Source organism: Olea europaea, chromosome 15 (assembly GCF_002742605.1).
Source record: "Olea europaea var. sylvestris chromosome 15, O_europaea_v1, whole genome shotgun sequence".
NCBI lineage: Eukaryota > Viridiplantae > Streptophyta > Magnoliopsida > Lamiales > Oleaceae > Olea > Olea europaea.
In genome coordinates, this window is record NC_036251.1 from 11,621,400 (window position 1) to 11,636,320 (window position 14,921).

General features: G+C 41.7%; 1 protein-coding gene across 1 annotated transcript; it reads left to right on the plus strand.

Annotated features, from left to right (window-relative positions):
- The first annotated feature begins 5,541 nt into the window (after positions 1 to 5,541).
- On the plus strand, positions 5,542 to 6,204 carry LOC111411235. Its single transcript, XM_023041787.1, has 2 exons — positions 5,542 to 5,886; positions 5,998 to 6,204. Exons 1-2 carry the CDS (start codon positions 5,542 to 5,544, stop codon positions 6,202 to 6,204), a joined length of 552 nt encoding a protein of 183 aa, XP_022897555.1.
- The last annotated feature ends 8,717 nt before the right edge of the window (positions 6,205 to 14,921 follow it).

Here is a 14,921-nt window from a genome sequence, read left to right on the forward strand (position 1 = left end):
TATATATATATATATATATATATAATGTTACCTTGGTGAAATATAAAACTACCCACTCTTTAATCCACTGATATCTAAATTAAATTTAATCAGAATTTGCTGTTATTTAACTTAAAATGCTGGACGTAAAAGTACAATCATGTTATGAATGGATTATCAGAGCTACAATAGCTTTCAATTGATAACTCTAAATATTTGCATCAAGTGAATTTTTCCTTGAGTTATCCCATTCTCGAGACTCAACCATGTTAAATGAAATAAGTTATACTTTGCAGTGACAGACTTATGTATTGACATCTTAACTCTTTCATAAAGGCAGCTCAAGTGAAGGTTTGCAGTAAGAACCCTTGAGTCAGGAATTGCAATGCATCTGTGAGGAAGGTTTAAAGGTTGTGTTTGGAAGGATAATCTATCCACTATACTCTGAATTAGTCGATGGAATCGGCCATGGATGTTGCAACATAGAATGCTGTACATACTGGTTAAGGGCAGAGGAAGTTTTTGGCTGAATATGTTGTCTAGCCGACAAAAATTCCTAGTTCCTATGAATGCATAGAGGGAAAACAGAAATTTTAGACCGTGTTGAAATTAGCCTGCAGTGGGACTTGGCTTTTTCCTTTTCGGGCTAGCTGTGGATGCATGAATTTGAGCTTGTGTAAAAAATTGTAGGAGTACTAAATACTGGTTAGGATGGGCAGAAGAGACTTGATTTTCCTATGCATGGGACTACAAATTCAGATGCATCTTGTTTTGGTGGTGGCAATCCAAGGAGAGTTTGAGTTATAGCATATTGACCATTTCATGGTAAAATCTGGGTAGGCTAGGGAGAAGATTGCCCAATATTTGGCATCCATAACTACAGACTTCAAAGACCATTCAAACTTACTAGTTAGAAATGACGTACCCAGGAAAAAGAGAACAAAAATAAAAAAGAACTTTATGGATGAACAGAACAAACTATTTGCAAGGACACCATTGCTAGCATTATCTAGTCAATGCGCTTAAAGTTAAATACAAACATGTAAATACGAATGTTGTCATCAACTCCAGATGACATATGACTAAGTTTAATACAACAGTATATTAATACAAAATTAATAGTAGCCTGGAAGCTTGCAAAAGATTGGAAAGATGCTAAATACAAAGGGATTGATAAGAACCTGAGAAATGCTTTAGACACGATTGGACTGGCAAGTAATAGCTGTCATGCTTACTCCTTATTTTGTGTAGCAATTGCCACCCATCCTCTTAGAAATAAAAGCCTATATATTTCCAAATATCCATCGACGAGGAATAGACCTAAATGGAAAGCATGTATTGGCAACACCTTTGTTGCAATATTGTAACGTTACAGTTGTACTGCCTATTCCTCTCGTGCGTACCCAAGTTGTTTTATCTCCCAGAAGTAGGGTTGGACATGGTCCGGTCCAGTCCTAACGAAAACTGAACTAGACCCTAAATTTTCGAGTATTTAATAAGTGGAACCGTATTTAATTATGGAACTGTTCAGGTTCAGTGCCATTCGGTTATCAGGTTCCGTATTATAATTTAATTTTTTGATATTTACAAAGCTACATTAATTCAACTAATGATATGTTCAATCTTAATTCTAACAAAATAACGTAATCCAATTTTATATGTCTTCTTACGCCACTCTTTGCTGAGTTCTCATAGATTTGATTGTTAAAATCATAGGAAAAGAAAGTTAGCGAGCTCACAATAGTTTAGAGAGGCGTTGTCGAACTTCAATTCGATTTTTCCAGAACAATAGAAATATTACTACAGTAGAGTAACAGACTTAGATAAAACTTAGATCAATTTGATTAAGTTGACTTTGAACTGAAAATTAAAAATAAGAAAATAATATTTTTGGGTTTGAGCTATAAATTAATTAATTAGCAAATTTATTTAGAAAAAATAAAATAATTTGGTTTATTTAAAATAAATTAATTAAAAAATTAGGGAGATTTAGTTTTTCGAATTTTGATCTAAAATCGAGAATCGAATCGAACCGAAGCTGTGGATTTTCATTTCAGATACACGTTTGGATATTTAAGTTAAGAAGAATCGCTCGATTCGGTTCGGGACTTTTGTCCAACCCTATCCATAAGCTTTTCAAGTTGCAAACGTCTTATTTTGTTGTTGTTTGTAGTTTTCATTTTTCTATGCATGTCTCCAAGCAAGACAATGTTAGTTTCTCTTTTGAGCTGGACAAGACTCCCGAACTGATTTGAACCAATCGGTTCTTTTTAAATATCCGAATGAGTATCTGAATTGAGAACCAATGGGTTCGGTTGGGTTCTTAACCGAATCTCCCTAATTTTTAAAATTATTTATTTTAAATAAATAAAATTATTTTATTTTTTAAATAAATTTGCTAACTAGTTAATTTAGCTCAAACCCAAAAATATGAATTTTCCATTTCTAGTTCTTAGTTTAAAGCCAATTTAATCAAATTGACTTAAATTTTATCCAAATCTGTTACTATATCGTAATGCCACTTCTACCGTTTTGGAGAAATCGAATTGAAACTCGATTTAGAAAAAATAAAATAATTTGGTTTGCTGACATCCGAACTCCGATCTGGTAAAAACAGTTCGCTAACCCCACCTCAATTAAACGTAAGTTCGGCCCATACTCCCAGGTCGGAGTTACCCGCTGTTATCTTAGAAAAATATCATGATTACCCCATGTCACATCACCCTATCAATCAGAGACACTTGCCACAGGTGATATCATCGCCGTCCGGAACAACCAATTCCAAGTCCTCGAACTCCAGCCTCTTACAGGTCATCATTACCTAGGTAATATATTAACACATGACCACTGGCCTCATTGACCAATCATAGGAGAATTTGGCGACCCGAGTTTCGAGCTCGGAACTATTGCTGATTTGATTAATTTGATGTAATTTCGACTGAAACTATGTATAAATAGTTGAATAGAATCCTTGTAAAGGCAGATAAAATTCATATAATGACTTATGGCACAATCGCACAAAAATGACATCTTTGTGATCTTTTCTGAGGACAAATTGCCTTTTTTTTTCTTAAAGTTGGTTTAAAATTATCCTTGCTAATTTTGACATAACAGTTTGGCGCTAGAAGGAGGGCCCCTAATTGTGAAAAATAGTTTCATTTGCTCCATAAAAAAAAAAAAAATTCAAGAGCCATGAGTCATAGCTCAAGTTCCAAAAATCCATCTCACACCCAACCCCATGAAACGAATATACCATTGAGTTCTCTACAACGGCAGGACCCTCAAATGATCGCAATGAGGGAAGCCCTAGAAAAATTGACAAATACAATGGGACGACTGGAACAGAGCCAAGCCCATTCGTCCCCACTAGATATCGAGGTGGATTTCCCTGTAAGGACAAAGGTAAAGCGTTCCCCCACTAGAAGGACTCTCAACTTTTCAAGAGGAGATTCATCAAGAAGCCAAACCAATGAGGTCAAAAGCAAGGAACCTGAGATGAGAAGGACTGCAAGTGTGTTCGACAGATTGGGGACCCATCACTCGCTGACCCCTACGCAAGGACAAATCGACTTGAAACGTCCTTTGGAACAAACAGAACCCGAACTAAGAGCGCTAAAAAAATGCATCGCCGAACTGGAGGCTAAAAACAAAGGTGGCACGGAAGGTTACCCAACCAAACGACATTCCCCCTTCACCGAGGATGTCCTTATAGAACCACTGCCTGAAAAATTGAAAATTCCCCTGATCGCCGCATATGAAGGGGATAGTGACCCCCTCAGTCACCTTGACAAATACACCTCGTGGATGGAACTACAAGAGGCAAGCAATGCAATCATGTGATGGGCATTCTCCCTGACTTTAGGAGACAAAGCCCAAAGATGGTTTACGAGACTACACGAAAGGTCAGTAAAAGATTGGAATGACCTAGCCATGGTATTCTTAGCCCAGTTTATGGGCTTCAAGGCTAGGATTACACCCAAAGAACGTCTAGTGAGCATTAAGCAGGGAAGAAGTGAATACCTCAAAAGCTATCTGAGTAGGTTCAGCAAGCAATCAATGGAAGTGGAAAAAATATCTGACGATGTGGCACTCATGGCTGTATTAGCAGGACTAAGACCCAAAACGAGATTCTGGTGGTCAGTCCAAGAGGACGGTCCAAGGACTTATCACGAGTTCCTGAATCGAGCTGAGAAATACATAAGCGCTGAAGAAACAACCTCTGACCAAGAGGAAGCAAGACGCGAAATTGACCTCAGTGATGTGGTGAAAGAAAAAAAACGAAGCCGCAGTCCTCAACCAAAAAGAAAGAAGGACAGGAGAGAAAGAGAACGTCCCAGGGCTCAGCCATACAAGTTCCGGGAGTACCACCCACTCAAAGCCTCCTTGGAAGAGGTATTCACGCAAGCTAATACAAAAGAAGCATTTCGCAGACCTATCGTCCTAAAGGACGGACAGGTCGCACAACGCCAAGGACGATACTGCCGATACCACAGGACGGTGAGCCATGATACTGATAATTGTCGAGACTTGAAAGAGGAAGTTGAATCCTTAATTCGATGAGGCCGGTTATAGGAGTTTGTTGCCAAGCCAAAAGAAGCAGATCGACCTGCGATGCAGCAGCCATAGCTACAGGGAGGCCCCACATGAGCCCAACAGGCGATCCCTAACCGTAACCCACCTCTACATGCCAAAATCAAAATGATGGTGGGTGGAAATCAATATATTGAAGGATCCAGAAGGGCCAGGCGAAAGCAAGCCCGAAGTGTAAAAATCATGCCGAACTATTGGTATCAAATCCCTAGGATCGGCATTGAGCCTGAATCGTTCTGGTTTATGGAAGAGGATACTGAAGGAATCCTCCAAGACCAGAGTGACGCCCTGGTGCTCACAATGATGGTCGCCGGAGTAAAAGTCCACCGCATTCTAGTGGACAATGGAAGTTTGATCAACATACTGTACTCACGAACCTTGAGGCAATTTGAAATATCAGTCCGCTACCTCCAACCATATCCAAGGAAGCTACAGGGATTTTCTGGGGATCCTATCAAAGCCCTAGGTCAGTCCTTAGTGTGGAGCTGGGCGAAGCTCCTCACCAAAGAAAAATCTTAGCGGATTTTGTGGTGGCTGATTTACCGTCCAACTACAATGTAATATTGGGATGCCCATTTTGCACGAACTAAAGGCTGCCACATCAATTTATTATTATTACGTGAAATTTCCCACCCCTTACGGGACTGGAATTATCCAAGGGGATCAAGCTACTGCAACGTCGACCTGCCAAGGCCACAAGTCAATATGCTGAGGAGTAGGACGAACACACAAGTCGAGGAAGCCAGACCAAAGAGACCAATCGTTGCAGATCTCTCGGAGATCGGCATAACGGAAAAGAATCTCAGAAAAGCCACAGACGAGCAACTATCTTTTGACGAGAAGGAGGCAGACCCACACCTTTACCACGGAGTTATGGTAATCTCGTTGCCTGTAGCCGGGGTAACCATCCCCAAAGTCTTGGTGGATACAGGAAGCTCTTTGAACATCCTCTTTAGCCACACCCTTAAATAGATGGGTATCCCTGCTCACTTTCTCCAACCATACCCAAATATGGTCCTAGGATTAAGCGGAGCCTTGACTTCTGCCAAAGGATCAATCAAACTCAAATTTGAGTCTGGATCAGCACCTCAGCAGTTGAAGATGTACTCCGAGTTCGTGGTATTCGACACCCCCTCCCCTTATGACGCTGTGATGGGACAGCCCCTACTCTTTAGCTTGAGAGCAGCAGTTTCCCTATATCACTATTCTATCAAGTTTCCCACACCCCATGGTGTGGGAAAAGTCAAAGAAAATAGGGAGCTCGTCGAAAGATGCCAATGGAAAACTTGTACCAGCCATCAATGCAGCTCCCCGGGGGTACATATGGCAAACATATGGGAATCCGAACTCATTCCCTTAGACTCACGGACCAGGATCGAAGGCGGAGAACCCGTAAAAGAACTAGAAGGAGTTTGAGTCTGTGCCAAGGACCAAATAAAGGAACTCAAAGTCGGGTGCGAGTTGCAGCCCTCCACCCGAAGCAAGATTGTGGCTTTCCAAAAAGAGAATCTCGATGTTTTTGCCTGGGATCACAGTGACATGAGAGGAATAGATCCTACTATTACATGCCACAAATTAACAGGTGGATCCTTTAGCTCAGCCAAAGCAGCAAAAATGACGACCTCTGATTCCTGAAAGATATGAAGCACTCAACAAAGAGGTGCAAAAGCTATTGAACAATGGTTTCCTCCGTGAAGCGAAATACCCAAAGTGGGTCGCGAATCCGGTCTTTGTGAAAAAATACAATGGAGATTGGAGGGTATACATAGATTTCATTGATCTCAACAAAGCATGCCCCAAAGACAGCTTGTCATTGTCGAGAATAGATCAATGCTACCGTCGGACATGAGCTACTCAGCTTTATGAACGCGTATTCCAGATACAACCAGATACCGATGTACGGCTCGGATCAGGAACATATCTCGTTTGTAACTAATCGAGGTCTTTACTGCTACAGAGTAATGTCATTCAGTCTTAAAAACGCTGGCGCCACCTACCAGCGACTTGTGAATTTCATGTTTTCCCAACAGATCGAAAAAACAATGGAAGTGTATGTTGACGATATGCTGGTCAAAAGCATCAAGGCCGAGGACCACTGTCAATGCCTAATCGAAATATTTGATATACTGAGGAAGTATGGAATGAAGTTGAACCCGAGGAAATGTGCTTTCAGGGTCAGTTCTGGAGGATTCCTAGCTTACATTGTAAACAACCAAGGAATCGAGGCAAACCATGAAAAAATACAAGCTATCATCCAAATGAAGCCTCCAACCAAACCTAGAGAAGTACAAAGCTTAACCGGAAGGGTTGCCGCCTTCAGTCGGTTTGTCTCCAAATCTACGGACCATTGCAAACTCTTCTTCAACACGTTACGAGGTGGAAAAAAGTTCGAATGGACCAAAGAATGCCAGGACGCCTTTAACGAGCTAAAAAGACAACTAGCCCAACCTCCGGTGCTTTCAAAACCTAAGGCAGGCGAGGTCCTGAAGATATATTTATCTGTTTCAAAGCACGCCATTGGTACCGTTCTAACCCGAGAAGATAATGGCGTTCAACATCCAGTTTATTACGTAAGCAAAGCGCTTCATGAAGCCGAGCTCAGATATTCAGCTATAGAAAAACTGGCATTCACCCTGTTGATGGCAGCACAAAAACTGAGGCCATATTTCTTGGAACACCCCATTAAGGTCCTGACCAACTCTCTATTGAGGCAAACGCTACAAAGGCCTGGCACCTCTGGACAGATGGTAAAATGGACAGTGGAGCTCGGACAATTCGACATCAAATACATGCCTCGTTCCTCCATAAACGGCCAGGCACTCGTCGACTTTGTCTCTGAGTTCCGCAACGCCCCAATTGAAGAACAACAGAAAGAAACCCCTTGGAAACTTTATGTTGACGATTCATCCACCGGAGAACGATCTGGAGCCAGCGTCGTATTAATCAGCCCCAATCACCGCATGTTCTGTGACGCCTTGCCATTTGACTTCAAAGCCTCAAATAATGAGGCTGAGTATGAAGCTCTTATTGCTGGAGCAAGGATGGCCTCAGGACTAGGGATCTCCGACCTAATCCTACACAGCGACTCCCAACTAGTCGTGAATCAGGTCAACGGTGTATATATGGCGAAAGAAGACAGGATGGACAACTACCTACGAGTTGTGAAAAAAGAACTTGAAAGGTTCAAAACTACCCAAGTTAAACAAATTCCCCGATCTCAGAATAATCACGCCGATGCATTGGCCCGCCTAGCCACCAGTGAGGGAATCGAAGAGTTCGATAGCATTCATGTAGGAAGAATATCTCTACTGTCCACTGAGTTGGATAAAGTAGTCCTTATGATGATAGACCCCAACCAACTTGGCAGGACGAGATCATCGCTTACCTGAAAATCGGAAAATACCCCGAAAACTTTGCGGAGGCTAGAAAGCTCCGAACAAGGTCGGTCAGGTACACTCTCATTGATAATATACTATACAAATGGGGATATTCCACGCCCCTGTTAAGATGCTTGAACGAAGAAGAAGCCCAGAACACCTTGCAAGACGTTCACGAATGAATATGTGGAAAGCATTCCGGTGGACTCTCACTAGCCCACAAGATCATACGCCAATGATACTTTTGGCCTGCAATAGGACAAGATTCCCTTGAATTTGTTAAAAGATGCGATAAGTGCCAGCGCCTCGCCCCCATCATAAATACTCCACCGCGCGAACTGAACCCAGTGACAGCACCTTGGCCCTTTGCAAAATGGGGGTCGACCTAATTGGACCCATGCCCGTTGGAAAAGGATGTGTAAAATTTGCCATTGTTGCAGTGGATTACTTCACTAAATGGGCCGAGGTAGAGCCCCTTGCCACCATCACCGAACAAAAAACCACCAACTTTTTGTGGAAATCAGTAATCTGCAGGTTCGGCATACCTCACTCCATTGTTACGGATAATGGAAAACCGTTCGACAACACACGACTTTTGAATTTCTACGAAGAGCTCAGCATCAAGAAACATTTCTCATCACCAAACCATCCACAGGAGAACGGCCAAGTCGAAGCCATTAACAAGATTATTAAGCACATATTGAAAGCAAAACTCAACTTGTTTAAAGGAGTATGGGCTGATGAACTCCCCAGTGTGTTATGGTCTTATCGTACTACTGCAAGGACAAGCATAGGAAAAACTCCGTTCTCACTGGCGTTCGACATAGAGGCTGTGATCCCACTAGAAATCAACATTTATTCGTTGCGCATAACTGATTACGATGAAGAACAAAACCACATAGCTCTTTGCACGGAACTCGACCTAACCGAGGAAAAAAGGAATAACGTCGAACTCAAAAATGCGGTTTACAAACAGCGAAACGCCTACTATAATCAAAAAGTACGAAAAAAGAGAATTTGAGGTAGGATCCCTCGTCTTACGAAAAGTATTATTTCCCACAAGAGAGATTGGTAGTGGATGCCTAGGTCCAAATTGGGAACGTCCCTATCTGGTAACGAAGGTCTTGCTATAAGGAGCATATGAACTGGAAGACTTGGGGGGTAGATCCTTACCCCATCCTTGGAATGCTGAACACCTTAAACAGTACTACCAGTAAATGAAAAAAGTCCCCTTGTAACGTCAATCACATCAATAAAAAAGGTAGGGTTGGCAACGGTTCGGTTATGGGTCGGTTCGGCCAAAACCATAACCGCACCATCAAATTTTTGACCATACCATAACCGCACCATAACCACGTAAATCGGTTCGGTTCGGTTTGGTTTTTATCTCGGTTCGGCACGGTTCGGTTCGGTTAATAACCACGAAAATAAATTATTTTTTATAGGTTCATCCGTCAAATTGATATAAAACAATTTATGAAAAAAGTCAATGAAAACAAAAACACAATATTCTAAACGAAAATGCAAACATTATCAAACAATATTCCAAACGTAAATGTAAACATTATCCTAATTTTCAATTGTAAAATACAAATTTAACAAACAATATTATAAATATAATAATACTAAACTTTTCCTTCATTCTTAATTGTTGTGCATTGAAGTTACATGATGCATTCATCCCTACAAGTCTTACTAGTATGGATCAGCATTCAAAGTTGATTCCTATTCATCCTTGGCAATATTGGCACGTCTAGAAAAACATCGAATTTTGTTTTTACATGATTGGTAGTAATAGAATGACTAACAAATGTAACAAATTTTCGGAGGCGACGACGATTTGGACCGTAGAGGCAATGGGGCCGTGCGTGAGTTTGTGGTTGTGGATAGTAGGGTTTACATTTATATACTGTCATACTAATGCTATTATGGGCTAATGCTAAGTAGACTGGCCGAATGAGTCAGGTAGATGTAATGAGGAGGGGAGGGATTTTGTTTTGATTTTGATAGAAAAGTAGTGTAAAGTCCATTATCAATTCAATTTTTTTTAGCGGGTAATCGGTTCGGTTTCGGTTCGACGACGTAAATACCATACCCGCACCATTACGAACCGGTTCATTAAAATCAAAACCATATCCGCCCCATTGCACCATCGGTTCGATTTTTTTCGCCCCATTCGGTTCGGTTAACCGCGGTTTTCGGTTTTGACTGTTCAAATTGCCATCTCTAAAAAAAGGACTTTCCATTTCTTTTGAACACTTTACTCAGCAATCTGTCTGAATCTCATTAAGCCCTGCTCCATATGCAGGCCGATCTAAGATCGTATGTGCTGCGACACTTAGTGGAAGATTCCTCCTAAGGAATCTCATTAAGCCCTGCTTCATATGCAGGTCAATCTAAGGTCGTATGTGCTGCGACACTTAGTGGAAGATTCCTCCTAAGGAATCTCATTAAGCCTTGCTCCATATGCAGGCCGATCTAAGGTTGTATGTGCTGCAACACTTAGTGGAAGATTCCTCCTGAGGAGTCTCCCTTCCTAAGGAATCTATAAAGTCGGGCATTTCACGGTTGGACGAGCTAAGGCCATACATGGTACTACACTTAGTAAAAATGCCCAATGTATATGCCTGGTTCGGAAAGCGAGTACTGTACAACTAAGCGAAATTAATTCAAAGTAATTCTACACACTATTATAGCGCTTTTACAATTTTTGCTATGTCTGTGAGGAAAAGTTGTACCGAACATAAACAATTATCCATTCAAAAAAAATGTCATAAACAGTGAAAATAAAGTTCAATTGCAAGTCAAACACAAATTGACCAATTAAAATACCAAAAAACAATGTTTTTTATCGCCTAAGGGTCTTGGGGACTGGGGTAGTATCTTTAACATCCTGAGCTACCGGTATTACCCGGACTCCAGCAGACTCCGACAACCTCCGCAACTCCTCCTTCTGCCCCTTCAGTGCCTCATCCAGAAAGGCCACATCGAGATCAGGCTTCTCCTTCCTGATGTGCCCCACCAACTCCTCCAGGGTTACCACGTAGACATCCTGGGCCACGATGTCAAATTCGGGGGACTCCTTCCAGGCCTCCATCGCTCTATCAATATTGGCCTCAGCCTCTTAGGCCCTTTTTATGGCCTGCCTCGCCCTTTTGTTGGCCTCTTGTATTTTCTGGATGACCTCTCTAACTTTATCGCGCTCCTCTTCTGCCCGAGCTCTGGCCTCTTCCTCCGATGCCCTCAATGCCTTGATCTCCTCCATCAACCTCTCCTCGACATCGAGTCTGGAGTTCAGCTCGAACCCCATCCGGTTCAGCTTCTCTTCGTACTCCTTCTCCCTCTGAGCGAGCTGGGCTTTTTCAGCCTCCATGCTATTGTAAAGGTTAAAGGCCTGATCTTTCGCCTCTATGAGTTTGTCCAGCTTGGACTTCACATGTTTTTCAAAAATTAAAAATCAAGTAAGTCATTAAAACCTTTACAAAATTAATCAAAAATCAAGAAAGAGGTATACCTTGTCCGCCACTGCCATCATGTATAAAACTGATCGGTGGCCATGGAGTTGAGCAGTGACCAAAGCCTCACCAATGGGCATCTCGTTCAGATAGCCCTGCTCTTTCTCACCCCAGCTCTGGGTAAGTAGATTGGCTGACTCCCTCAAAGGTGAAGTGAGCGCGACAATCATGCCCCTGGAAGGAGAAGGAGTTCGGAGATAGTCGAGAAATATCTCTGGTCTGTGTCCCACTAGACCTTCCCAGTTTGGCCTCTGTAAATCTGGGCACCGATCCTGCAAGTTTGCAGAATTGGTCCCAACAGCAGGAGGGGTAACTGGGGATGGCAACGAGGGGGACGACAGGATCGGGCTCGACAAAGGCACTGCCTCAGGGATCCTCAGTGATGCCGGGGACGCAGATCCGTTCCTCTTTAACGGAACCTCCTCCTCCACTTCTTCAGAACGGCTCTCCATCCGTTCTGGGACTTCTCTCTTTTTTCCCTTAGCTGCAGCCGTCACCTTAGCTGCCTTATAGCCCCGCATTTCATCTTGATGACCTGATAAAGTAGTGAAATGCTCAAAAAATATGTATATGCATAAAGAAATTATAACCACGAATGAAGATCAAAATATTACCTGAACTGGATGGAGCCGAACTTGAAGCTCGTACTTACAGCAATCCGGCCCGGTATAAGTTCGAATCTGAGATTACAAACTTACAGGACCTTTGCTTTTTAGGTAGCGATCTTATTTTCTCAGCTCGCCTCTGAGTATCTTTGGTTAACGTTTCCTTCTTGTAATCTGCACAAAGAAAGAATACCGAGGTCAGCACTTCGTTAAACTTATGCCTTGCTAAAAGACTAAAGCCCAAAAAGACACTTACATAATGAATGATAGAGCCTGGGAACCACGTCCTCCCTATTCATCTTGGCAGAATGAAACTGCCACTTCCCCGATACATAAAACCATTCTTCGCTCTGGGGTGTCTAACACCAAAGAACCTCCTGTCCTGGGCCTAACGCTTGTGTACCACCAGCCCGAGTTCTTTCCATCGTCCTTAAAAGTAAACAGAGAATCGAATTGTTGGACACTCAGCTCGGGATTCCCCATTTGGTCCCACAGAATAAGGGTGGCTATTAAGGTTCGCCACCCGTTAGCGCATAGCTGCGTGGGAGCTATGCCCCAAAAAGAAAGGAATTTACGAATCACCTTAGGAAAAGGAAGCCTAAGGCCAACCTGGAGGATAGCCGAGTTCAGAGCAACACATCCCTCAGGAGAAGTGTCAGCTCGGTCAGATGGTTCTGGTATTATCATAACTACCGAGCTAGGAATGGCGTATTTAGCTCGTCAGCTGGCCAACACATCCCCTGTCACAAGCAACCTATAAGAACTCGCCCTCCACTTCTCGAAATTACTCTCCTCAACATCCTTACTGGATCTACCTGCTCCCTTGGAACCCTCACGTCCTAAGTCCATCACAGGATGCCCTAGGTTAGTTGGATTAACTACGAAAATAGGAATGGGGGTAAAAGCTTCCCTACAACTAGAAGACGAACTCGTCGAGAAGGAGACTGACTCTTCCTGCTGGTTGCCCCAGGAATGAACTCTAGACTTGTCCGAACTCATGTATAAACTAAGAAAAGAAGTACAAACTGAAAGGAGGCAGCATATAAGAACAGAAGGATACTTGGGAGACGAACTGAGAAAACGACCTCACTCGAATACGGGAATACGAACTTAGGGAAATAGCCCAAATATCTGAGTGAGTAAAATCAACGAAATAGGAAGAGAAATGATTGACCAAAATCGAATTTAAAGAAAGGGAAGATGAGAGGGCGCGATCTGAGCCATTCATCCAGAAATAGAGGGAAAATATCAACGGTCCAAAAGTTTGGGAGACAAAACGACGTAGTTTTGGCCAATCTTGCTGGAGAAGCTACTTATAAATGACGTACAGCTCATCCACGTCAAAAGATGACACTTGTCATAGCCATAAATGTATTTCTTGGAGAAAGCATCATTGAGGTCAGCCCCCTTACGGTATAGCGACCTGGAGGGTAACTGTTGACATCCGAACTTCGATCTGGTAAAAACAGTTCGCTAACCCCACGCCAGTTAAACTTATGTTCGGCCCACACTCCCAGGTCGGAGTTATTCGCCGTTATTTTAGAAAAATATCATGATTACCCCTTGTCACATCACCCTATCAATTAGAGACACTTGTCACAGGTGATGTCATCGCCACTCGGAACAACCAATTCCAAGTCCTCGAACTCTAGCCCTTTATAGGTCATCATTACCTGGGTAATATATTGACACATGACCACCGGCCTCATTGACCAATCACAGGAGAATTTGGCGACCTGAGTTCCGAGCTCGGTATTGTTGCTGATTTGATTGATTGGACGTAATTTTGGCTGAAACTATGTATAAATAGTTGAATAGGACCCTTGTAAAGACAGAGAAAATTCATATAATGACTTATGGCACAATCGCGCAAAAATAACATCTTTGTGATCCTTTCTAAGCACAAATCACCTTTTTTCTTAAAGTTGGTTCAAAATTATCCTTGCTAATTTTGACATCAACATGGTTTATTTAAAATAAATTAGTTAAAAAAAAATTAGGGAGATTCGGTTCTTCGAATTTTGATCTAGAACCGAGAACCGAATCAAACGGAACATGTAGATTCTCGATTCAGATACACGTTTGGGTATTTAAGTTAAGAAGAATCGCTCGATTCGGTTCGAGACTTTTGTCCAACCCTACCCATAAGCTTTTCAAGTTGCAAAAGTCTTATTTCCTTGTCATTTGTAGCTTTCATTTTTCTATGCATGTCTCCAAGCAAGACAATGTTAGTTTCTCTTTTGAGCTGGACAAAATTCCCGAACTGATCCGAACCAATCGATTCTTTTTAAGTTAAATACCCGAACGAGTATTTGAATTCAGAATCGACGGGTTTGGTTGGGTTCTCGATTTTAGATCAAGAATCGAATCTCCCTAATTTTTTAAATGATTTATTTCAAATTATTTTATTTTTAAAAAAAATTTGCTAACTAGTTAATTTAGCTCAAAGCCAAAAATATGATTTTTCCATTTCTAGTTCTTAGTTCAAAGCCAATTTAATCAAATTGACTTAAGTTTTATCAAAAATCTGTTACTATATCATAATGTCACTCCTACCGTTTTGGAAAAATCGAATTGAAACTTGACAACACCTCTCTTAATTATTTTTAATTCACTATCTTCATCTTCTTATAATTTTAACAATCAAATCTCTAAAGAACTTAGGAAAGAGAGACACAAAAGACACATAAGATTGGATTACGATATTTTATAAGAATTAAGATTGAACATATCATTGGTTGAATTAATGTAACTTTGTAAATATTAAAAATGTTAATTATAATACGAAACTTGGGGAACTGAATGGAATCGAACCCAAATGGTTCCATAATTAAATTTGGACCAGACGGTTCCAC

What these genes read in the sequence shown, in the direction of transcription:
- LOC111411235 (XM_023041787.1), top strand. Translation starts at nt 5,542, where the DNA reads ATGGGTATCCCTGCTCACTTTCTCCAACCATACCCAAATATGGTCCTA. An exon ending in ATCAATGCAGCTCCCCGGGG is followed by an intron (nt 5,887 to 5,997) that starts GTACATATGGCA and finishes GTCTGTGCCAAG; the next exon opens with GACCAAATAAAGGAACTCAA.